Below are 24,597 nucleotides of genomic sequence, written 5' to 3' on the forward strand. Positions count from 1 at the left end.
AGACAGCTACAGAGGGACACCCACTCTCAAAAAAAAAGTGATAGCCAGGTGTGGTGGCGCACGCCTTTAATCCCAGCTCTCAGGAGGCAGAGGCAGGCAGAGCTCTGTGAGTTTGAGGCCAGCCTGGTCTACAAGAGCTAATTCTAGGACAGCTAGGGCTGGTACACAGAGAAACCCTGTCTCGAAAAAATAAAAAACAAACAATAATGAAATTATGTCATTTTCAGGGAAATGGATGTAACTGGGGCGCTGTAGCACAAATTCAATTGCTCTTAATAACAAAAAGCTATGGGGGACTGAAAGCCGAGAGATCTGAGAGGCAGTGTAATCAGGCACTAGGGAGACCTTTTCCCTCTACCAGGGCTCAGACTGAAGGGGCAACCCCGTCTCTATGAATCCTCAGAATGCATGTTCAGACTGCTTCCGCAGACCCCATCTGTCTCCACCAAACCTCAGACTGCACTGAGCTCCTGTCCCCTCCTGCCTTATGGTCCTCTCTTTACCCAGCCATATCACTCCTGTCTCTACCTCCCTAGTGCTGGTATTAAAGGTGTGGGATCCCAAGTGCTGGAATCACCTTTGTGTGAGCTCTGTTTCTCTTATAGACAGATTCAATCTTGTGTAGCCCAGGGTGACCTTAACTAACAGATTCCTCTGCCTCTCTCTCCCCCGAGTCCTGGGATTAAAGATGTGAGCCACCACTCCCTGGCCTCCAGTGGCTTAGCTCTGCACTCTGACCTTCAGGCAAGTTTTATTTGTTAACACAAACAAAAATGTAACTTCGGAGATTTGAATTAAATGCAATAATTCAGACACAGAAAGACAAATATTAGGGACTAGAGAGATGGCCCAGTGATTAAGAGCACTGGCTGCTCTTCCAGGGAATCCAAGTTAAGTTCCCAACACCTACATGGTGTCTCATAAGCATCTACAGCCTTCACAGATCCAGTTCCAAGGAACCCAATACCCTCTTCTGGCTCTGGCTCAACTGCATGCAAACATATGAACACATTCTCACACATGTAAGAAAAAGTTAAGTAAATCTTTTAAAAATAGAATTAATGAAAAAAATAATGGCTAAAATAAAAATACTGCAGGACAATGGCCTTTAAGAACTATTGGTGAAAAGACAAAACTGTACAAGCATTCTGGAAAACAGTTTAGCAATTAAAAGAAAAAATATTTTGAGATTGGGTCTCACTATGTAAACCAGGCAGGCCTTGAACTCCCAAAGATCTACCTGCCTCTGCCTCTGCCTCTGGAGTGCTGGGGTTAAAGACCTGTGCCACCACATCCCACACTGGGCTTTTTAAAAAGCATCAGTTATCCCAGCACTCGGGAGGCAGAGGCAGGCAGATCTCTGTGAGTTCAAGACCAGCCTGGTCTATGAGCTAGTTCCAGGACAGGCTCTAAAACTACTGAGAAACCTTGTTTTGAAAAACAAACAAACAAAAACCAAAAGCATCAGTTAAAAAAAAAAAGAAAGAAAGAAAGAAAGCAAAGAAAAGAAAGGAAGAAAGAAAGAGAAAAGAAGAAAAAAATTTAGAAGGAACCTAAATGTCCAAGAACTAAACAAATCACCACGTGAGCAGAGAACAGAAAATTAAACCACAGCAAAAATGGATCAACTAGATACAGCAAAGTCTTCAGCATGAGCAAAGTCCACAGACAAAAGGCTAAGTGGAAAACCAGCGCCAGAGGAATTGTGTGACATATTATCCAAGGATTCCAAACAGCATCAGTAAGTGTTCAGGAATTGTAGGCTCTGCAGAGTGGTTCCCTCTGGCTATGTGTGGGGAGGTGGAGGGAGGGGGACTTTACTCAGAGTCCATCTCTGTCTTTTTGTCATTTCGAGTAAAGCAAACAGCAAACCCAAGAAAACCTGAGGAAAGGTTGGAGAAAAACTGGCTGGTTACTGGATCTGGACGCTGAGGTCCCACCACGGCTCTGTCCCTTCTCTCATAAGGAAACAAAGTTTCATTTTGGAATGGAAGGGGAAGCTGCCTCCCTAAGGATTGGCTCACAGTCCCATCCTTCCAGCTGTGTGAACAGCAAGCTGTTTCCCCCACCTGGAGTGGACAGGGTCAGTTTCTGTGTGCCAAACACACACACACACACACACACACACACACACACACACACCAGACCTGACAATTTTAACAGTAGAACTGGTAGGTGCTTGCCTGGAGCAAAATTGGCCACTGCTCCAAAAAAGTGGCCCAGCTATGCAACCCAGCAGTGACTAGAACTTGTTACTTGTGTTTCCTTCAGCAACTTACTTGTCCTGTCTAGGATTTGGTTTTCCTATTCATAAAGTTAAGTTAGTGTGTGATTGGTGGGGGGACAGAGGAAGGGGGTGCATGTCTCAAGATGTATGTGGGTATGAGAGAGAGAGACAGAGAGAGAGAGAGAGAGAGAGAGAGAGAGAGAGAGACTATGGGCCAGTTTTTCTTTTAATTATTGACATTTTAAATGTATTATTTTATAATAGATACTTATGCATTTTGCTAATGCTGTTTATTTGTTTTTTGTTGGGGGATGCTTTTGTCTTCTAAGACAGATTTTCTCTGTGTAGCCCTGGCTGTCCTGGAACTTGCTATGTACACCAGGCAGGGCTTGAACTCAGAGATCTTCCTACCTCCGCCTCTCAAGTGCTGGGATTAAAAGCTTGCACCATCCCTACTACCTTATCCCCAGCTCCTGTTTTTGTTGTTGTTGTTTTAATTTAATAAGATAAAGTCTTGCTATGCAACTCTAGCTGGCTTGGAATTTGCTGCAACCCTTGGAAGGCTATCTCTACCTTCCAAGTGCTGGTCTTATGGGCGCCTACCTCTACACTAGCTAATTTTTTTTGATGAAGGTTGTTGTGAGGAGTAAAGAGACAATGGAAAGCATGAGCATAAATATTAGTTTCTTTCTTTTTTTTTTTTTTTTTTTTTTTTTGGTTTTCCGAGACAGGGTTTCTCCGTAGCTTTTTGGTTCCTGTCCTGGCACTAGCTCTTGTAGACCAGGCTGGCCTCGAACTCACAGAGATCCGCCTGCCTCTGCCTCCCGAGTGCTGGGATTAAAGGCGTGCGCCACCACCGCCCGGCTCATAAATATTAGTGTTTTCAGCAGTTTGAGATCCCCCTGCCCATCCTCTCTATACGCTCCTACACTCTTTGTCCCTTCCGGCGATGGGAGATTTTGGCCCACAGACTTCATCTTGGGAGGGTAAATGGTACAAAACCCTGATGGACTTGTGGCTTTGGAAAAGTCAAGTAGCCTTCTCGAGTCTCAGTCACTTCGTCTGCAAAATGGGAAAATAAGCACCTACCTCGAAAGATGTTTTCAGTTGGCAAGATGGTTCAAAGGTGTGGTGGTCTGAATGTAGTTAGCTCCTGTAATCTCACGGGGAGTGGCATTAGTAAGAGACGTGGCTTTATTGGAGTGGGTGTAACCTTGTTGGAGGATGTGTGTCACTGTAGGGCTGGGCTTTGAGGTTTCCTATTCTTAGGATACCACCCAGTGCCTCAGTTCACTTCCTGTTGCTTGCAAGATATAGGTCTCTCAGCTACTACTCCAGGACCACATCTGCCTGCTCCTCGCTGTGATGGTAATGGACCAAACCTTTGAGACTGTAAGCAAGCTACCCCCGAATAAATTTTTTACTTTATAAGAGTATTGGTGGTGCACACCTTTAATCTCAGCACTCAGGATGCAAAGGCAGGTGGAGCTCCATGAGTTTGAGGCCAGCCTGGCCTACCAAGTGAGTTCCAGGACAGCCAGAGCTAAACAGTGAAAACTTATCTTGAAAAACCAAAATAATGATGATGATGATGATGATGATGATGATGATGATGACAAAAACTTGCCGTGGTCACGGTGTGTCTTCACAGCAATAAATATCCTAATAAAGTCAGAGGGCAAGGGTATTTGCCACCAAACCTAACAACATGCATTTCAGCCCCAGGATCCATATGATGGGAGGATTGAAAAGTCATATGCGCCATGGCTCATGAGCATGCTTACACACATACACACACACAGCCTGGCATACAATACACACACACACAGCCTGGCATACAATAAGTGAGCAATTAATGTCTTCAGAAAAATATTATGAAGGAACATAATGAGTCTATCAAAGGAACAAACACTAGGGAAGGAGCTAGACCAGAGAACGATGATTTTAGCACAAGACCACAAGTGCTCAGAATCCTTGGATGCAGTGAAACGGTCTGAACTTGGAGGGGGAAGTACATCTTTGTTAGCACTAGCCCCAACTGGACTTCAGCACTTCCTTCTAGAATGCAAATAAATGACAAAAGCTCTGTCACTTTAGAAATGACTTCAAAATTATAGTGCTTAGTAGACTCAGCAATCTTGTTGACACTTTACACAGCAGGATTAAATTGCCATTCAATGCATCTGACAGCCTTTATGATCCTAAATAATGTCTCCTTTGCAATTAAAAACATCATTATTAGTAGAGGCCCCTAGGCTTCATCAAGAATCCAAAGGAATTCCTGGTCAGACAGTCACGGCACCCACCGCTTGTACTTGGGCCACTGATGGGTGACTGTGTGACATTGTGCTTGTTTCTCTTGGGGACATAATCCTAAAAGGGTTTGGGGACTTGTCTTCCCAGTTTTGCCAGCTGACCTAGTCTCACTGAGGCCTCATTCCTTCCCAAAGGACTCCCCCGCCCCCCAATCTCCCATTTCCCACCCTACCCCCACCTTCTTCTGGTAGATGGAGGTCAAGGTGCACCTTCTTCAGTCTTCAGTGATCACAGCTCAGGAAAGATTTGTCTGGGAATAATGACATTTCCCCTTGGCTTTGAGGTACTGATGACAGACTCTGGGGCCTCCTGCATACTAAGCAGATGGTACTCTATGCCAGAGGGAAGTTTTTGTTTACTGTTGAAATGAGCTCTGTATTGGCTGGCTGACCTTAAACTCCTGGGCTCAAGCCATCCTCCTGCCTCAGCCTGCTGAATACCTGGGACTACTGGTACATGCCATCAAATCTGGCTCCTTTTCTGTTTATTGTTTTTGCTTACTACATGGTGACCGTCAAAGTCATCACCCTCTCAAACCCTTCCCCGTCCTTTTACATAGAGCCCCTCCACATCTATAATCCCGGTATCCCCCGTCCTCTGCCGAGTCCTGTGTCGATTATTCCACTGACCTCTCCATTATGAATTCACTCTGATTCCTCCACCAAACTATTTCTCTCTCTCTCTTTTTTTTTTTTTTTTTTTTTTGAATTTTCGAGACAGGGTTTCTCCGTAGCTTTTTGGTTCCTATCCTGGAACTAGCTCTTGTAGACCAGGCTGGCCTCGAACTCACAGAAATCCGCCTGCCTCTGCCTCCCGAGTGCTGGGATTAAAGGCATACACCACCACCGCCCGGCACCAAATTATTTCTCAAGGGCAGGCCCAGATCTGACCCTTTCAGGTACCCAGGTCAGGGCTTGAAACACAACAGCATCTGTGGAGCTGCCTTAGAAGACAACGGGGAAAAAGTACAGGGAGAAGCAGGGAAGGAGTCAGCTGAGCTTATACCCAGACCCCTTCGGATTCATGATTACACCACACACATCATACACACACACACACACACACACACACACACACAGCTAAGGCTCTGAGAAACTGGGTAAGTCCTTAGTGATCTTCTGTCTGCCCTCTCAGGGTACGTTGAGGAAACCCAGGCTCTGGAAGCTCCTTCAGACAGGAATGAGAATGTTGCCCTTGTAGTCTGGGAACAAGTTGTGAAGACTGCAGCCCCTAATTGAGGCAGGGAAAAGGCTTCTTACCCGTTGTCCCTGGCCAATAGGGACTGTGTCCGTGTTGTGGGTGAAGGAGGGACCAGGAGAGGAAAGAAAATGCAGGTAAAAAAGGTAGAAATGAGGACTTTTAAAAGATTACTAGAGCGGGGTGTGGAGGCACACACCCGGGATCACAGTATTTGGAAGTGGGAGGCAAGGTCATCAGGACGGCAAGGCCAGTGTGGACTACACGAGGCCCACTGGGAAAGAGGTTTGCTGAGAACCAGCAAGGCAGCAGAAGGGTTGAAATCCCATGGGCTCAGAAGCCTGGGGGAAATAAATGACTTGTCTTTGATCCCCACTCAGTTGCCGTCTATACAGTGAAAATCCCAGTTAAATAGAGTAGTGTATTCCTCAACCCCAGAGGACCCCATCTGCCTGTCTCCTGTGTAGGACACAACCTCCCCGAGAAGGGTCCTGGCGCCTGGGGAAGGTGTTACCTCGCGCAGTCGAGGTCAAGTGTCCACTTTGCCTCCCCAGCCCTGGTGTGGTGTTTCGGGGGACGGAGGCAGGTCTCTGCTCGAACTGGGTCCCCGCGCGCTCCCCTGCCTCCGCGCCCGCGCACCTGTCCACCGGGTCCCCGGGCGCCCCGTCCTCACCGCGCATCCACGCCTTTTGCTGCGTCTTTCTCTGCGCGCCTCTGCCTGCGCGCTTTCCTGCCTGCCTGCCCCCCGCCCCCTCCCTCCCCGTCTCTTTCCCGGGATCCGTTGGGTCTCCCTCAGTCCCTCGCTGGCCTGCCTTCCGTCTGGGGGTCCAAGAAGGCGAGATGAGCGGCTCTTGCTCGAGCTACGTGAGCGCGGAGCAGGAGGTGGTGCGCGGCTTCAGCTGCCCGCTGCCCGGGGGCGAGGCGGCTGCCGTCTTCTGCTGTGGCTTCCGCGACCACAAATACTGCTGCGACGACCCGCACAGCTTCTTCCCCTACGAGCACAGCTACATGTGGTGGCTCAGGTACAGGCTCTGACCCTAATCTCACCTTGAACCCTTAACCCACTTTCCTACCTGTAGGCTAGCCTCTTGCTAAGCCTCCACTTTCATCTAAGTGCCCCTACGGCAAACCATCCTTTCTCCCCATTGTCAATACTGACCCTCCTCTCACTTTATCACTAACCATCGCACTCTTGAAGCCCCATCTCAACTCTTGGACCCCAACCATTATTTGGAACCGTGCCTGAACCTGACTAGCACTGCCCCCGAAACTCTCCCTCTGTCCCTACTCTGAGCTTCTTGCTGCCCGCACCCACCCACGCAACCCAATCCCAAATCACAAGCCAACTCTTGCCCTAACAGCAAATGCTATCTCAGACATACTGAGGCATCCCAAACTCTATCCTTAGTCCTCCCTCAGTTGCTCACCCTTCTGGGGGCTGTCCCAGATGCCAGACCCATCACCATTCCCAGCTTTATGAAGTCCCTGTCCTAACTGCCACCTGCCCCAGCTTTCTCCTCAAGCCTGCCTGCAAACCCCCCTGTTAACCCACATATTGACTTCAGTAAGCTCTAGTCTAGACCCACATGCCTCAAACCTTCATCCTCACCTGATGTCGCATGCCACCCTCATCTCAGCCTAGCCTCAGCTTGTTCCCTCCCTCTCACTCTCTCTACTGGACACTTGCGTGCATCCTGGAGATGTACCCTATGCTTGTACTAAAGCTCCCTGCAAGTCCAGTGTGACACAGTGCTGCTGGAGCAGAGGCCAGCTCCAGCCATTTCAATACAGAGCATGGTCTGGGTGAACACACTTTAGTTTCTCTGGCTGTTCGGGGACAGGGTTGCTTGGGCCAACTCTGACAACCCTGAGACCTAAGCATGGCGCTGAGGGTCAGTAGGTCTGAATCCCTCTGAGTCTCCAAAGGTTTCGTCCACAAAGTAGAGCCTGGTCGTCAGTCTGCTCCGGGAAAGAGGTAATCGAGAGTTTCTGTCCCTAACAGTGTGTGAGCAGAAGACTGTGTGCTTTCTGGGTGGGAGAAGAGCATCGTTAGCTGCTGAACCGGCTGAGTCTTTCTGTCTCTTTTGCTACCCGTGGGGAAAATGACCCATTGCTGTCCTGATTTGTGATTAAGGCAGAGAGAGGCAAGGACCAAGAAAGAGATGAAAGCAACTTGATATATGCCAATTACAACGACAAAGATAGGTTTTTCTAAGGTGTTCAATGTGTAATTTTCAAACATTTTCAGACGACCAGGCTATCGTATCCTGCACATTTGACTGCTGTCTAAAAGCCCAAGGAATCACACTAATAGCCTGTTCCCGTGTATTTATCCATTCACTGTAATCCTTGCTATAGTGTCTTTGTGCAAAGCAATGGGGATAGAAAACCATTTATTCCCTGCAAAAGGACCTTTCATTCTTGTGAGAATCAAACCCTGGGCCTTGGGCATATCATAGACAAGTACTAACACTGAGCATATCACCAAGCCCCCAGTGGTTCTCAGCCTCAGTTCCTCATGTTGTAGTGACCCCAATCATAAAATTATTTTCATTGCTGTTTCATAACTGTCATTTTGCTACCGTTATGAATCATATTGTAAATACGTGCTTTCTGATGGCCTTAGGTGACCCCTGTGAAAGGGTTATTCGATCCCCGAAGGGGTCGAAACCCACGGGTTGAAAACTGCTGGGTTAGAGCTGCAGAGTCTACACTATGTAAAACAGCACAGTGTCTGTTGAGGTCTCGCTGTGTTTAGCACTGTGCTAAGACTAAAGGAAGATGATTGCCTTTGAGGTACAGGAACAGTGTGGGGCTGTGATCTCTTCGGAACCTGGCACAAACCTTGGCGCTAACCTCCCAGTTTGTGAAATGGAAAAGTCCAAGCACAGTTGTTCACACTTGTAAGCCCAGCACTTGCAAGACTTGAGACAGAGAGAACATGGGTGATGTTGTGGCCAGTTAGGGGTACATAGTGAGTGCCAGGCCAGCCTCAAGTCCCCAGGAGATCCTGTGTCAATAAGATAATATAAAATGTAGAGCAGTACAAATGCTTGCCTTCCAGAAGACAAAGTGCAAGAAGGGAGTGAGGTGGTTGTGTTGAATGCGGGGTGCTCAGTGCACTGAGCAGGTACTCAGTAGGAAAGGGTTCCCTTTCGCATCTGTGTGGGATGCGAAGCTCAGAGTTTCAAAGTGAACCCTGACTTCAGCACTATGATGGCAGAGATGGGCTTAGGGTGAGTTACATGTTCCCATGTATACATAACCCTAAGACAAGCTGGGCAGTGGTGGCGCACACCTTTAATCCCAGCACTCGGGAGGCAGAGGCAGGCGGATCTCTATGAGTTCGAGGCCAACCTGGTCTACAAGAGCTAGTTCCAGGACAGGAACCAAAAGCTACAGAGAAACCCTGTCTCGAAAAAAAAAAAAAAAAACCTAAGACAACGCTCCATTTTACAGATGGAGAGACTTAAGAGGGGTTACATTGCTATTGCGAGTACCCCATTGAGAAGTGACAGAGCTGAGATGACCCCAAACCCAGACTAGTCCTGTTCCATGACTGTCTGAACCTTTCTGGCTTCTGACAGACAGCTGATGTCCTCAGCTCTCCCCAAACCATACACTGACTGTTGTCATCTGACTGCTGTGCTCTACCCTGAGGATACAGAGAAGCACAGACCCCAAGCCCCCAAGTAGGTGGTAATCCTTCCCTCTCTTCCATCACTCCCTATCTACTCACCTCTGGGGACCTCTCCTGTTGTCTTGGAAACCTTCTCCCAATGGAATGCTTTAGTTCCTCAAGTTTAGTGGCTCAGACAGGTTTCAGTGGAGGGTTGGATAGGGAGCGCTTTAAGGTCAGATCCTGTGTCAGTGTGACCCCCAAAACAGCTGAAAGTTTCCAATGTGTGAAGCGACTTCCTGGGTTCTTTCGCTGGGGGGTGGGGTTGGGTGTGCCTGTGCACACAGTGCCTGTGGAGGTCGGAAGAGGGCATCAGAGACTGCAGTCCCAGAAGGTTGTCAGCTGTCGTGTGAGTGCTGGAGACGGAATGCTGGTCCTCGGGAAGAGCAGCCAGTACTCTTAACTGCTGACCCCACTTCCTAGGTTCTAACATATGGTTCATAAACATCAAGACAGTTGCTAAGCATAGAGCTGAAGGTCCTCAGGATGATTAGTGTGCTCTGAACTCTGAACCACGTGCTTCTGACAGAGCTCCCGCAGTGACAGTGTCACTGCGGCCGGCATGGAGACCTTGTTTTGTTCCAAATTTCATTTTGCCTTTTTCATGAAATTTCATTCTTGCAGGCATAAAAAAATCTCCAGGTAAACACTGTATCCTTTTAGAGAGTTTAAGGGGAGAAAAAAAGCCGTCTTTAAAAGCTAATCATCTCAGAAAGAAGACATCCCGTAGAGAAGCGGCTGCTATAACTGCGCCATCTGGCCCAGTTACCAAAACCTCCTTCCAGCTTCTTTCTGCCAGAGTGTGACAGAAGGCAAGCAGCTGAAGGGCAGAGTTGGTGGCCAGGTAGTGCAAACTCCATCTCACAGCATACTGTGGCCACCTGGTGAGATAGCAGCATTCACAAATGAAGATCAGAAAAGCAAAGCCGTGTTTTCCCTGACGCATGGCAGAGTTGGGATTCAAACCTTGGAAAGAACTTGATCTTGGAGCCTGTTAGGGCTCCTTCAGTGCCTTCTCAGGGGTCACAGTGGGTCTTCGTCCTTCAGAGTCAGCGCAGTGAAACCTCCTTAGTCCAGAGGCCTCTAGTTTGGCCTCTGTGCAGAGCAGGGTGCTGACTTCATCGAAAGGCAGCTCAGTCTGTCCTGTGTGTATTTCTTCTCATGAGGAACTCACCCCACTCTGGGGACAGTGCCTCCCCCCACTAGACAACGCTGACGGGTTTAAGTTCGTCTGGTACTGAAACCAGGTTTCCCACTCAGAGCCTGTTCCTGTCTCTGTATACCTTTAGTCCCCAGACAGAACACCAAGGACAGTGATTTTCAGAGACAGCATTTGCTCCCTAACTCACCTCCAGTTAGGGACACATCCTCCAGTCTTCTTATCCATTCCACAAAAATTCTCTGGAAAGTTCCAGTGGCCACTTCCCCATCCTGGTGCTCATAGAGGTCACTGGTAAGCATCTGCACACAGGTCCACCAACTGGCAGCCCCGTGAACAATAAGTGTATCTCAGATGAGAAAATTACTGGATGTTCTTTTAATGCATGTGTGCGTATATGTGTGTCTGTGTGTGTATGTGTCTGTGTGTATGTGTCTGTGTATGAGTATGTGTGTGTCTAGCTGTATGTGTGTGTGTCTCTGTGTGTATGTGTCTATCTCTGTGTGTGTGTGTGTGTGATTGTACATGCACATTTGCATGCGTGGGGGCCAGCAGTCAACCTCAGGTGTGATTCTCAGATACACATCCACCTCCTTGGAGGAAAGTTCTCTCCTTAGCCTTGGGCTCACTAGACTGGCTGGTCAGTGGGCCAGGCAGCCTCCTGTCTCCATCTGTGCAGTGCTTGGATTATAAGTGCACACCACCACATGGGTCTGGGTACTGCACTTGAGTCCGCATACTTGCAAGTTGAGCAAGCCCTTCACCAAGTGAGCTACATCCCGGCCCGAGATAACCATTTCAGCATCAACAAGAGCTAAGCACAGCATAACCAGTGCCGGAAATATGGAGGAAGACAGAAGAAAGGAATACAAAAAAAGGGAGCTGGAGTGTGTTGGTTTGTGCAAAGAGACAAAGAGGTTTTGCTGCTTGCTTGGTTTGGTTTTTAGACAAAAATCTCTGTGTGGCCCTGGTTATTGTAGAACTCACTATGGCCAGGCTGGCCTTGAACTTGCAGAGATCCACCTGCCTCTGCCTCCCGCGTGCCGAGATTAAAGGCGTGCGCCATTACACTCAGCTAAGTAGTCTTTTATGGAAAGTGATCCCAGAAAACACTGATAGAGGATGGGAAAATGAGTCAGAGAGAAAACACCAAGGATAGATTATGTTACCAACAAGTCACAAAGCGGTAACCAGCGCTTAGTGTCTGCCAGTCAGCGTTCAATGATTACCTCAGAGTTACGCCCCCAGAAGACTCAGGAGCTGGGGATGTACACACTACTGTGGTTAAGGGCAGGTCAAGGGAGGGAAGCATTAATTATCCCATAGTCCTGACTTGTTCAATGAGTAGAATTTTGTTCTGGGTCTAAGAAAGTCCTCAGGCAAAGAGCTACAGATGCTGGCAACTGAAACTGTATGAGTATCCCACCATGATTGGACCCAAGGGAATATGGCTGGATATCTACAGCCTGCATTATACCCAGAGACAGCTTGGTGGTAGTTTGCTGTATTTCCCTCCAACCTTGAATTAATCTCTATATTTTAGTTAAGCTTGGGCTAAGCTTCATGTGTGGTATTGTCTTGCTATTTCCACTTAACATCATCTTGCAAGAATGTATTTGTATGTGTGCGTGGGTTAGTGTGTGCACATATAATGGGCTGGAGAGCACAGCCAGGCAGAAGACCCCCACTGATATTCCTCAGATATAGCCAGAAAGTTGAAGCTGATTCCTAGCATGCAGGCTTCTGCCTTCCCCAGCACTCTCTCCCCCTGTCATCTTCTCTCCCCAGTGTGGGCGCTCTCGTGGGCCTCTCCACAGCAGCCGTGGTCCTTCTAGCCTTCATCGTCACTGCGTGTGTTCTCTGCTACCTGTTCATCAGCTCAAAGCCCCACATGAAGCTGGACCCAGGCTTAAGCTTAGCGACAACAGGTAAGAGAGAAGCTATCTGGTGTCCTTGTAATGGGCAGGCTCAAACTTTTCTTTGCAGAGGAGGGAGAATTAGAAATGAGATCTAGAGGGCCAGGTATGGGAGAGTGTCCTTTTAATCCCAGCGTTTAGGAGGTGGAAGCAGGCAGATCTCTGAGACTGAGCCAGCCTGCCCTACATAGTGAGGCCTGTCTCAAAGGGGGGGAAATAAAAGAAAGTGAAAGAAAGGAAAAGGAGAAATGAGATCGAGAGCATTCATCTCCTGAGTGTTCTGAAAAGTTCACACTTCTCAGGAGGTCTGGGACCTGACCCTATCAGACCTCGTGTGCTCGGTCCTCATCCGGATGTCGAACACCCTCAACCTCCATCCTCACACAGAGAGTACGCGTGGTGGATTTTCTAAGATAGTGTTTACATTCTAGCCTCAGGGGATGCAAACTGATTTTCGCTTTCTCCCAAACAAAACAGAGCTGGTAAGACAAACTTACTGTTTCTCGAAATTCAACATTTCATCAGAAAGCGAACACAGGACTTTATTTCTCATAGTCTGCTGTCCTGACTACCCATTCCTCCTCGAGCCCGGGGCCATTGGGAACCTCGAAGGGAACAAAAACAAACAAATAAACAAACAAACAAACAAAGATGTGTTGCCCTTGCCTAAGCCCACACTGCAAACTTTATAAGCTCTGGCAAGGAACTGCGAAAGATCCAAGCCCAGGTTAGCCAAAAAGTTCTCCGACGAGTGAGCGGCCAAGGTGGGTGTTGTCTCCACGTCACAGGTGAGAGAATGGGGCGGAGAGAGGGCTGGAGACTCACTTAAGGAGTCCCAGCTGACAATGAAATGAGGTCCAGCCAGGGCTTCTTCTCTCAGAGACACGCTCTTCTGCCTGCTACACAAGGGCTAGGCAGGCGTGTAAGAACAACTCTGCCTGATACCGACTGTGTCTGCTTTAACCAGCCTTGAGTCGGTGAAGACGATGATGAGGTGGGACAGAGGAAGGAAGGCAAGGTGAGTAGGCGGTGGATAAAGGTGTGGGCAGGGCTGACCGAGACTTGTGCAGTAGCAGGATCACTGGTGGCAGTGCCAAAAAGACTAGGGCCAGCAAGGTAGGGGAGGAACTTGAGCAGCAGAGGCAAAGGTGGTGAGCATCAGGGAGGTAGAAGGGCAGGTGGGTAATTCCTCCGTCTCAGAGAAAGCTGGAGAACTCCGAATGTTGTCATTTGTAAGAGATTAATTTTCTAAAAATTTCTTTAAGAATGCAACAAGTGACAGCCCTAAACCCTTCTAGGATTCTGAAGATGGTTGAAAGTGGAAAGGTTCATCTGTCTCCTTGTGGAGTCAGGGATAGGGAAAAAACCTGAGCTGAAGAATAAATTGATTAATTTGCCTAAATCAGATACAAATGATATAAGATATCATATGTGAAGTTAAAAAAATGATGGACTGCCGGGCGGTGGTGGCGCACGTCTTTAATCCCAGCACTCAGGAGGCAGAGGCAGGCGGATCTCTGGGAGTTCGAGGCCAGCCTGGTCTACAAGAGCTAGTTCTGGGACAGAACCCTGTCTCGAAAAACCAAAAAAAAAAAAAAAAAAGATGGACTACAAAGATTGCGTGTGTGTGTGTGTGTGTGTGTGTGTGTGTGTGTGAAACATCTATCTTCATAGTAATCTGATTCTCAGGTTGTATATTTTTGAACTTGCTTACTTGCTAAAATGTATTTGTAACCTCAAAATCAATACTTGAGACACTTATGAGGTTATGTACAGAGTGGCAAAAATTTGAGGTGCACATGTCCCAGATAATGTCATTCAAGGCTACACTCTGTAAGTTTGTGTCCTCTTTGTGTCTGTCTAGAGACACTTTGTTCCATGTTTGTGATGTTCACTGAGAGTCGCTCTGTTGAAATGCCTCTGGATACAGTTCCCAAGCGCTGTCTAGTGCCCCGCAGCATAAGAACACTGTGTGCTTCGTGAAGAACACAGAATGCTAAATGTCTGACCTAAGGACTTGAGTGCAATGTTAATAAATCAAAAATATATAATAAATCATGGGAATGGAGAGATGACTCAGCAGTTAAGAGTACTACTGGCTGCTCTTCCAGAGGACCTGGGTTAGATTTCCCAGCACCCAGGTGGCAGCTCACGACTGTTTATAACTTCAGTTCCAGGGGATCCAATACCCTCTTCTGATCTCCCAGAACACCAGGTGTGCCCATGGTACATAGACATATATTCAGGCAAAACAACCATACACATAAGAATAAAATAAACATTTTTAAAAGATATATATATTAAATCAGGTGTCTTTAATCAACAGCACCTAAATGTTAAGTATTGATTGACAAAAATGTCATGACCAAAGGCACACAGAAACCTCATCTTATATTCTTCCTAGAAGACAAAGTCTCATACAGCCCAGGCTAGCCTGTAACTCATCACGTAGGCCAAGGATAACCTTGAACTCCTGATCCTCCTTCCTCCAACACCAAGTTGCCACCAAGCCTGTTTCAGTGGTGCTTTAGTATTTACTAACTCAGCATTTGTGGGAACTTTATAATACGTAACTACTGTGGATAAGTGGGACTCACTGCATATAAAATAAGACAGGACTGATTTCCAGAATACAGAAACACACCTTTAAACAAATGAGAAAAGTATAATCATAATAAAAGCCAAATACAAGCCTGGTGTGGTGGCACATGCCTGTAATACCAGCCTTTTGGGAGGTAGAAATAGGAAGATTGCTGGGTGGTGGTAGTGGTGTATACCTTTAATCCCAGCACTCCAAGCAGAAGCAGGAAGATCTCTGAGTTCGAGGCCAGCCTGGTCTATAGAACAAGTTCCAGGACAGCCAGAGTTACACAGAGAAAACCTGTTTTGAAAGAAGAAAAGAACAGGAGGACCAGTAGTTAGTTCACTGTTTCTCTTGGTTATAGGTCAGCCTGGAATTATGAGACTATCTCAAACAAACAAACAAACAGCCATAGCACAACAAAATTCACAATGCACATGAAGAGATTAATAGTCAGGAGAATGCAGTTCAAGAATGACAGACCTTTCGGACTGCTGAGATGGTTCAGCACATAAAGCCACTGGCTGGGCTGGGCAAGCCTGACAGCTGATTTCAATCCCTGGAACCTGTGTAAGGTAGGAGAGATCTGACTCCAACAGAGGTGTTACCACACACACACAGACACCACACACACACACACACCACACACACACACACAAGCACACACACATGGTTTTAAAGAAAACAATGATAAACTTAAAAGAAAAGAGAACACTCACAGTTGCAGCACGATTAATATCTTTCAGTCTAAGGATTTCTTAGAGGTAAGACGGTATGAGCTCTCCAGTGGCTGACTGCTTTGCTTTTCTGATCTTCAGGTTGAACCCCAATCTCTCTCTGGGTTTTTGTTTTGTTTTGTTTTGTTTTTCGAGACAGGGTTTCTCTGTGGTTTTGGAGCCTGTCCTGGAACTAGCTCTTGTAGACCAGGCTGGTCTCGAACTCACAGAGATCCGCCTGTCTCTGCCTCCCCAGTATTGGGATTAAAGGCGTGCGCCACCACCGTCCGGCTTTCTCTCTGGGTTTTTATTAGTCACGCTACACACAGCTCACAGGCTCCTTTAATGCCAGGGGATCTGATACCTTCTGAGAGTAATGCACACATGTGGTACACCTATACATGTACAAGCAAACTAACACACATGTAAAATAAAAAGAAATAAAACACTGACAGAAGTTCAGAGATGGGTCACAGTAATAGTGAGAAATTTGGAGGGGAAATGGGAAATATAACACGATGCTGGCAGGAATATAAATTGACTCAACTACTTCGTGAAATGATCTTCTTATGCTAAAAACATGTGTGCCCTGTAACCCAGCAGTTCTATGTCTGATGGTCCATCCTTGTGAGATGACTCCTTTAGATGAAGACGATACAATAGATATCAGGACAGCCTGTCACAGAGGAAGCCAGCTAAAAGTTTATCAGTGCAAGGAGCTAAATGAACTGATGTGCTGGGGTAGTGAGATTTATACAGGAGTTACAGAGACAAACCCTCCCTGAATGTACTCTCCAGTTTCTTCTGCAAGCTCACTGGGCAAGGACAGTTACCACCACTTTCATTGTACAGGTGAGGAAACAGGTTCAAAGTCACCTAGTGATTGAGTGACTGGCCAGCTCCATCTCTCCCTCCCTTTACCCATGTTCTGAGAAAGGGAAGCCCCTCTTGTGCGCCAGATACCACTCTGAAACTGCGCTTGTACCCTCTCACCTAGTCTTCCCCACTGCCCCGGTGAGATGAATGTCACTCACATACAGCTGGGACAGCCAGGTCTCAGAGATGCTGGATGAGATGCCCAAGGGCTCCCAGCTTGCAAGCTGTGGTCCTGGGATTCCAACATGCCTCTCTGCCTCTCAAGTCCTGTCCTCTTTGTGTCAAGCCCAGGATGTGGCTGTTCAGGGTCTTTCTATCCTCCGCCCCCACTACCACCCCAGCCTTTCTGGCTTAGAGATCATATAGCCTGTCCTTGACAATTGAGATGGAGACCACCTTCCTGCTTTTCTGTGTTCAGCAACCAGCCGGGTTATTTAGTCACCAAGGTTTGGGACAGCACATACTCTTTTTGTTTCTTTCTCATTTTTCAAAGATGGAAAATGCATCCGTTGACCTTTTACTAAATGATTGCTTTCGCCTCTGCCATCTGAACAATCGCAGGTCTAGTCCCTAGGTCTCCACTGTGTTGCCCCCCCCCCTTTCCTCTATACCCACAACACTAAGCCAGCGTATGTATGTGTGTATGTACGCATACACACGTGTACACACGCGCACACACACACTGTTTGTTTTTACCAGATCGTCTCCCCTTTATAGTCTCCTGCTTCCATTTGCTTTGCTGTCTTGCTCTTTGGTAAGACAGGAGAGATCATGGTTCCCATTTTACAGGAGAAAAAAAAAGCAAGACTTAGCAGGGAAAGTGACCAAATCCCCACAGAGAGTGAGCGTGTGTGTTTGGGACGCCAGGCAGATCTCCCAGGCTTTCAAGTGCAATCACTGTACTGTGTGTGTGCATATGTGTGTCTGTCTGTCTGTCTGTCTGTGCATGTATATGTCTGTGTGTGTATGTCTGTGTGTATGTGTGTCTGTGCATGTGTGTGTCTGGGTATTTCTGTGTTTCTATGTCTGTGTGTATATGTCTGTGTATGTGTGTGTCTATGTGTGTGTATGTCTGCATATGTTTATGTGTATCTGTATGTCTGTGTGTCTGTATGTCTGTGTGTGTTTGTGTGTGTATGTCTGTGAGTGTGAATATGTGTGTATGTGTATATCTCTGTGTGTGTGTGTGTGTGTGTGTGTGTGTTTATCTCTCTGAATGATGGGGCAAAGGTGGTGTGGTAGGTGCCTTGGCAAGTGGTTATGAAAAAGCCACCTCTGACGGTTTCTTCCCCATGCCTAGTATTCTGCCACCACCCCATCCCATTCTATCTCCCAAACCTGACCTGCAATAGAGACAGAAACTTTCCTCTTTCCCTCCCTCCCTTCCTCTTCTCATTCCCCCCTGGGCTGGGGATCTAATGCAAGGCCTCACACATGCAAAGCACACACAACTTCCTTAGTGGATTCTTTGGGAGGAACCAGCTAGATCAGAATGGTGACTGAGGTCCTGCTCTTGTGTTCTGCCCAGTCCTGGGAACTTCAAACACATTACAGCTCCACTTCTCTGCAGGCAGCTGCTACCCATTCTTTCTGGAGACCAGACAAGGGCAGTGAGGATGGAGATGGTGTCCCACCCCAAGCCAGAAAAATCAGAAGAAGAAAAAAAAAACCAACTTTTGCTTTCACTTTCCTCTGGAAAGAGTTCATCAATCAGCCATTCTCGTCCAGAACCCCCAGGGAACCCGAAACCCAGTTCTGATGCTCCTGTCATACAGGAAGGACGCTTGAGCCCCAAGAAGAGCGGTCAGGCACTCCAGTCCCCAGACTAGCTCACGGGCAGACCTTTGCCTTTCAGGCCACGGACAGTTCTTTATGACAGCTGCCTCAAACTTCATGACAGCTTCCACCACCACCGCACTCTTGGAGAGCTCAGTCACCCCAGATCCCACTGTGTTTTGATGACACACGTAGGGTAACATCTGTGAATCACATAGTTAGTCACAGGTATCAGTGATTAGCCGTGACTCATCTCCGAGCAGGAAAGAACCTTTCAAACCCTGACTAGGCTGGTCACCACGGGCACAAACTGAGGCCTTCGGGGACTAGGGTCTGATGGTGGAGGTCTTTGGAGACAGGTGGACGGGTACCCTGGATCTAATATTAGTTTTCTGTCCTCATGGCACAGCTCCTTTGTTTTTGTTTATTTATTTGCTTGCTTACTTGCTTGCTTTTAAATCAAGACAGGGTTTCTCTGTGTAGTCCTGGCTGTCCTGGAACTCCCTCCTTAGACCAGACTTGTCTAGAACTCACAGAGATCTGCCTCCCTCTGCCTCCCAAGTGCTGGGATTAAAGATGTGCACCACCGCCACCTGTCTTGCTTTTATTTCTTTTTATTGCTTATTCATTTGTTTTGGTCGTGAGCGAGCCATCCCTCAGCCCTATTTGTTTTTTAATCGAGACAGGGTTTCTCTGTGTAGCCCTGACTATCCTGGAACTCACTTTGTAGATCAGACTGGCCTCAAATGCACAGACATCAACCTGCCTCTGCTTCCTGAGTACTGGAATTAAAGGCATGCACCACCACACCCAGTTTATTTATTTGGTTTTTAAAATATCTTTCAGTTATGTTTATATGGGTGTGTCTGTGTGTGGGTTTGTGCTTGTAGATGCAGTGTCTACGGCTGCCAGAAGAGAGAGTGGGATTCCCTGGAGCTGGAGTCACAGACCCACAGCTGTCCAGTGTGGATGCTGGGAACCTAATTCTGTCCTCTGGAACAGAAGCAAGTTCTCTTAACTGCTGAACCATTTCTCCAGCTCCTTGTTTTTGGTTTTTTGGATCATTTAGAGGTCTTTTTATTATTATTCTTAATACCTATTAAGCCATGAGTTCATAGGGAACAGGTTCCGGAAGCTTCGGTTTCACTGCCGCCGACTCACAGAGATGCAGAATGGGCTGGCTCTTCAGTTGAGCCCAGACATCCTTCTCCTGCATCTCCTTCCTTTTCTGGCCGTTTCCCTTCACCATTCAGAATGCTTTCTTGGCCCTGGCACTGCTTCATGAGCTCAACAGCAGCATCCTGGGTGATACCGCAGACTCTTCCTGTTGGCCCGGTAAAGTCAGTGGGGCACGCCTTTTTTGAATGGGACCTATTTCCTTGATGTCAACAATGTCCCTTTCTTGCAGATTCACAAACATAGAGCCAAAGGCCAACCCCAGGCTTTCTAAAACGTTCAGAGGACACGTATCTTCTAAAACGTGCAGAGGACACGTATCAGGTGTCTCTTCCCTCTCCCTTTGTGTTTGTCATTTTGGCAGGTTACTGGCAGGTGGTGGCTCCAGCCCAGACTCGAATGTTAAACAAATTGAATCTGTAAAGAAACCTTTGGAAAAAATTAGAGATAATGTTTACATGGTACCTGGTCGGTCTGAAGTATGTGGCATTATCAATTAAGCGTGTGCCTCTTTCATTTGCGCTGAGGATTGGACCTACAGCCCCATGTGTGTTAAACTTGTGTTCTACCACTGAGCTAAACCCCCAGCTCTAAGTAGCTCTCATTTTAATTAATTACTATTTTCTTTTTCCATGTGTGGTGGCATATATGCACATGTGGTGACGCATATGCTCATGTGTAGTGGTGTGTGGCAGCCCATGTGTGACTTGGTTTCCATCTGGAGTCATTTCTGACTTGAAGAAGTCATTTGTGTTCAAGCCTGCCTGCTCTGCCTGCATCCTTGAGGACTGTGAGAAAGTTCTGATTAAGCCCAGGGGAAAGAGCATTTTGCCCATGAGAAAAGAGCACACTATCTAGCAGAAAGAATACTTCAGATGCCAAACCTCAGGGACATGGAGATAGAAATTGCAACTGCTCACTCAAGGACAGGAATGCAATTGTGGTTAGAGGCTGACTGACTGTGCCGTGCTTTGTTCTGTCTTTGTGTATTATTATAAGTTCTAAAATAAACTCTGAGCTGTTTGCCTGTTTTGACATGACCACACAGACCTCCCAATTCTATCCTGTGTCTTCCGTCTCTCTTTCTTCCATCTGACATTCCCTAGACTTTAATGACCCTCATCCCAGGTACTCTAGCTGACTTTGTAGTAGCGGGCTCCTACAGTGGTGTATATGCACCTGTGGTGGTGGACATGCACACGTGTATGCGTGTGTGGTGGTGTGTATGCACATGTGTGTGGGGGTGTGTATGCACATGTGTGTGGGGGTGTGTATGCAAATGTGTGTGGTGGTGTGTATGCACATGTGTGGTGGTGTGTATATGTACATTGTGTGGGGGTGTATATGCACATGTGTGTTGGGGTATATATGTACATTGTGTGGGGTGGTGTATATGCACATGTGTGGGGTGGTGTATATGTACATTGTGTGGGGGTGTATATGCACATGTGTGTGGTGGTGTATATGCACATGTGTGTGGTGGTGTATATGCACATGTGTGTGGTGGTGTATATGCACATGTGTGGGGGGTGTATATGCACATGTGTGTGGTGGTGTGTATGCACATGTGTGTGGTGGTGTATATGCACATTGTGATGGTGTGTATGCACATGTGTGTGGGGGTGTATATGCACATGTGTGTGGTGGTGTATATGCACATGTGTGTGGTGGTGTATATGCACATGTGTGTGTGGGTGTGTATGCACATCGTGTGGAGGGGTGTATATGCACATGTGTGTGTGGGTGTGTATGCACTGTGTGGGGTGTATATGTACATTGTGTGGTGGTGTATATGCACATTGTGTAGTGGTGCAAATGCACATGTGTGTGATGGTGTATATGCACATGTGTGTGTGGTGTATATGCACAGAGTTTCTCTGTATAGTCCTGGCTGGAACTTGCTCTGAAGACCAGGCTGGCCTTGAACTCAGAGATCAGCCTGCACATTGTGTGAGGGTGTATATGCACATTGTGATGGTGTGTATGCACATGTGTGTGGGGGTGTGTATGCACATTGTGTGAGGGTGTATATGCACGTGTGTGTGGTGGTGTATATGCACATGTGTGTGGTGGTGTATATGCACATGTGTGTGTGGTGTATATGCACAGAGTTTCTCTGTATAGTCCTGGCTGGAACTTGCTCTGAAGACCAGGCTGGCCTCGAACTCAGAGATCAGCCTGCCTCTGCCTCCAGAGTGCTGGGGTTAAAGGCGTGCACCACCACCACTACCACCAGCAGGTCTCTGTTCTTCAAGCAGAGAACAACAGATGTTTTTACAAACAGCCGGGCTCCTCTGCATGTTGGCTGTATAACAAGCCTGTGTCTTCCTCCAAAAAATGGACTTGCAATTTTTTAATGGCTTTTAGGCTTCCTAGGGCCATGGTGAAGGTCTGCTCTTTCTCCCCTAGAAATGGCATCCCTTACTAAGGAGAAACATAGGCGCAATGCTGTCTAGTGTTAAATATTTGCTGTGTGAATGGTTCGCTGAAGACGATGAACACTCTGAGGTGCTCGGGTCATCAGCAGAGAAGTTGGCCAGGGGTGTAACACTGCTGGATAAAGGGCTACGGGAGGATGCCACCTCAAGATTGCTGTTTTTCAGGCGCTAAGGAGATGTCACGTGACCATCAAGGTTTGAGCACAGCAATCCCCATGGAGGTGCCAGGGGCAAACTCTCCCAGGCAGAGTTACTCCTTGAACTCACGACTGGAAAGCAATGAAAGGCTGCCCGTGGGCCCCAGATGTCCCCTCCAGCACCACTTCATGGCCCTGGTGACTGCTAGCAACATTCCAGGCAGCCCTGAAGAGGCCTCTGTCCCCACCCCTGACCCATGTGGATCAGTTCCTTAAACATCCAATAAATGTCCTATATCACCCTTTCTGAGTCTTTTTTTTTTTTTAAGGTGAGGGTGGGAATGGCTAAAGAGACATTGGAGTCTAGAGATTTATTTATTTATTTATTGTAGCCAGGAGGTGGTGGTGCACGCCTTTAAACCCAGCACTTGGGAAGCAGAGACAGGAGGATCTCTGTGAGTTCGAGGCCAGCCTGGTCTAGAAGAGCTAGTTCCAGGACAGGCACCAAAAACTACAGAGAAACCCTGTCTCAAAAATCAAAAAAAAAAAAAAAAAGAAAAGAACTAGCTCTTGTAAACCAGGCTGACGTTGAACTCCCAGAAATCTGCCTGCCTCTGCCACCTGAGTGCTGGGATTAAAGGCAGGTGCCACCACCGTCCGGTTGGAGTCTAGAAGATTAAATGAAAGCTTTTCCCAGCAAAAGCACCCAGGTCTGGTTATGGACCCAGCTGTCTTGCTTGGCCTGACCTACTTAGGACCAACAGAAATTGGATGTGAGTCATCGATTGGGAGCAGGGGAGTAGCAATACCACACAATCCAGAAACTCCCTGTGGAGACTCAGGGAGCCCTTCTGAGAAGTTCTGACCTTCATGTGGGTCTCTGCCCCAGAGGAGGTATTCATAAAAGTCCCTGGGATGGAGAGCCACACTGAAAGGGGTAAATCTACCTGTCCGTCACTCCACCTGCCCTGGAGTGAGCTACTGATGAGCTCACAAAATGGGAGGGAGTACGGTACAGGGCGCCACCATCAGAGTTTCTCAGGCAGACGAAAGAAAGAGCAAGTGAGGGCTGGTGAAATGGCTCAGCAAGCAAAGGGACTTGCAGCCAAGCCTGGTGGATTGAGTTCGATCCCTGGAACCCACATGGTAAAAGGAGAGACCAGATTCCTCCAAACTGTCCTCTGACTGACCGCCACACTTGCACGATGGCTGGGGTCAAACACACACACACACACACACACACACACACACACAGACACCACATTACTAAAAGTAAAAATAGAGAGATAGGTAGATCTCTAGTTCAAGACCAGCTTGGTTTATGTAGCAAGATCCAATCTAGCCAGAACCACATAGTGAAACCCTGTCTCAATACATACGTACATACATATATACACACATGAAATAGGGGCTGGAGAGATGGTGTGGTTAAGAGCACTGCTGCTCTTCAACCTGGGTTGAAGATCTGGCCTTGAGCCCTAGCACCTAGATGGTAACTTCCAACCCTCTGTAACTCAAATTCTGATGCCCTCATCTAACCTCTGTAGACAGCAAGCATACAGGTGGTGTACACACATACATACAGGCAAAATACTCACACATAAAATAAAATGAATAAATCTAATGGCTCTGACTAATTCTTGGGAGGCAGAGGCGGGTGGATCTCTGTAAGTCTGAGGCCATCTTGATCTATACAATGAGTTCCAGGACAGCCAAAACTATGTATGTAAGAAACAACAACAACAAAAATAGACCTGGAGCCGGGCGGTGGTGGCGCATGCCTTTAATCCCAGTACTCGGGAGGCAGAGGCAGGCGGATCTCTGGGAGTTCGAGACCAGCCTGGTCTACAAGAGCTAGTTCCAGGACAGGCTCCAAAACCACAGAGAAACCCTGTCTCAAAACACCAAAAAAAAAAAAAAAAAAAAAATAGACCTGGAGAAATAGCTCAGCAGTTCTGAGTACTTCCTACTTTTTCCAAGAACCTGAGTTCCACTTCTAGTAGCCACCTCCATAAGCAGCCTGTTCCTGCTGCTCTCCAGAGGACCTGACACCCTCTTTAGGCCTCCTCAGGCTCCTTACATACATATACAAAAGCACAAATAAACCTTTAAATATATATATACATATATGCATAATATAAATAAAATACCAAATGAATATGCTTCAGTGTACCACGGTCATTATAAACAGTGATGATAGGCTGGATGGTGGTGCACACCTTTAATCCCAGCACTTGGGAGACAGAGGTGGATATCTGTGAGTTCGAGACCACCCTTGTCTACAGAGTGAGTTCCAAGACAACCAGGGCTACACAGAGAAAACCTGTCTCAAAAAAACAAACAAGCAAACAAACCAACAATAATGATGGAGTCAAACATCCGGTTACAGTCCTGACTCTGCCA

At 47.3% G+C, this 24,597-nt stretch overlaps 1 protein-coding gene across 1 annotated transcript; it reads left to right on the forward strand.

Annotated features, from left to right (window-relative positions):
* The first annotated feature begins 6,537 nt into the window (after nt 1–6,537).
* On the forward strand, nt 6,538–22,470 carry Shisal2a (shisa like 2A). The gene is made up of 3 exons (XM_041651104.1): nt 6,538–6,762; nt 12,367–12,506; nt 22,223–22,470. The coding sequence occupies exons 1-3, from the start codon at nt 6,581–6,583 to the stop codon at nt 22,468–22,470; spliced, it is 570 nt and encodes a 189-aa protein (XP_041507038.1). The 5' UTR covers nt 6,538–6,580.
* The last annotated feature ends 2,127 nt before the right edge of the window (nt 22,471–24,597 follow it).

This window comes from Microtus oregoni, unplaced genomic scaffold, assembly GCF_018167655.1.
Source record: "Microtus oregoni isolate MIOR12 unplaced genomic scaffold, Mior012 000005F_ref0000423, whole genome shotgun sequence".
NCBI classification, from domain to species: Eukaryota; Metazoa; Chordata; class Mammalia; order Rodentia; family Cricetidae; genus Microtus; species Microtus oregoni.

What these genes read in the sequence shown, in the direction of transcription:
- Shisal2a (XM_041651104.1), top strand. Translation starts at nt 6,581, where the DNA reads ATGAGCGGCTCTTGCTCGAGCTACGTGAGCGCGGAGCAGGAGGTGGTG. An exon ending in AGCTACATGTGGTGGCTCAG is followed by an intron (nt 6,763 to 12,366) that starts GTACAGGCTCTG and finishes TTCTCTCCCCAG; the next exon opens with TGTGGGCGCTCTCGTGGGCC. An exon ending in CTTAAGCTTAGCGACAACAG is followed by an intron (nt 12,507 to 22,222) that starts GTAAGAGAGAAG and finishes GCTGTTTTTCAG; the next exon opens with GCGCTAAGGAGATGTCACGT.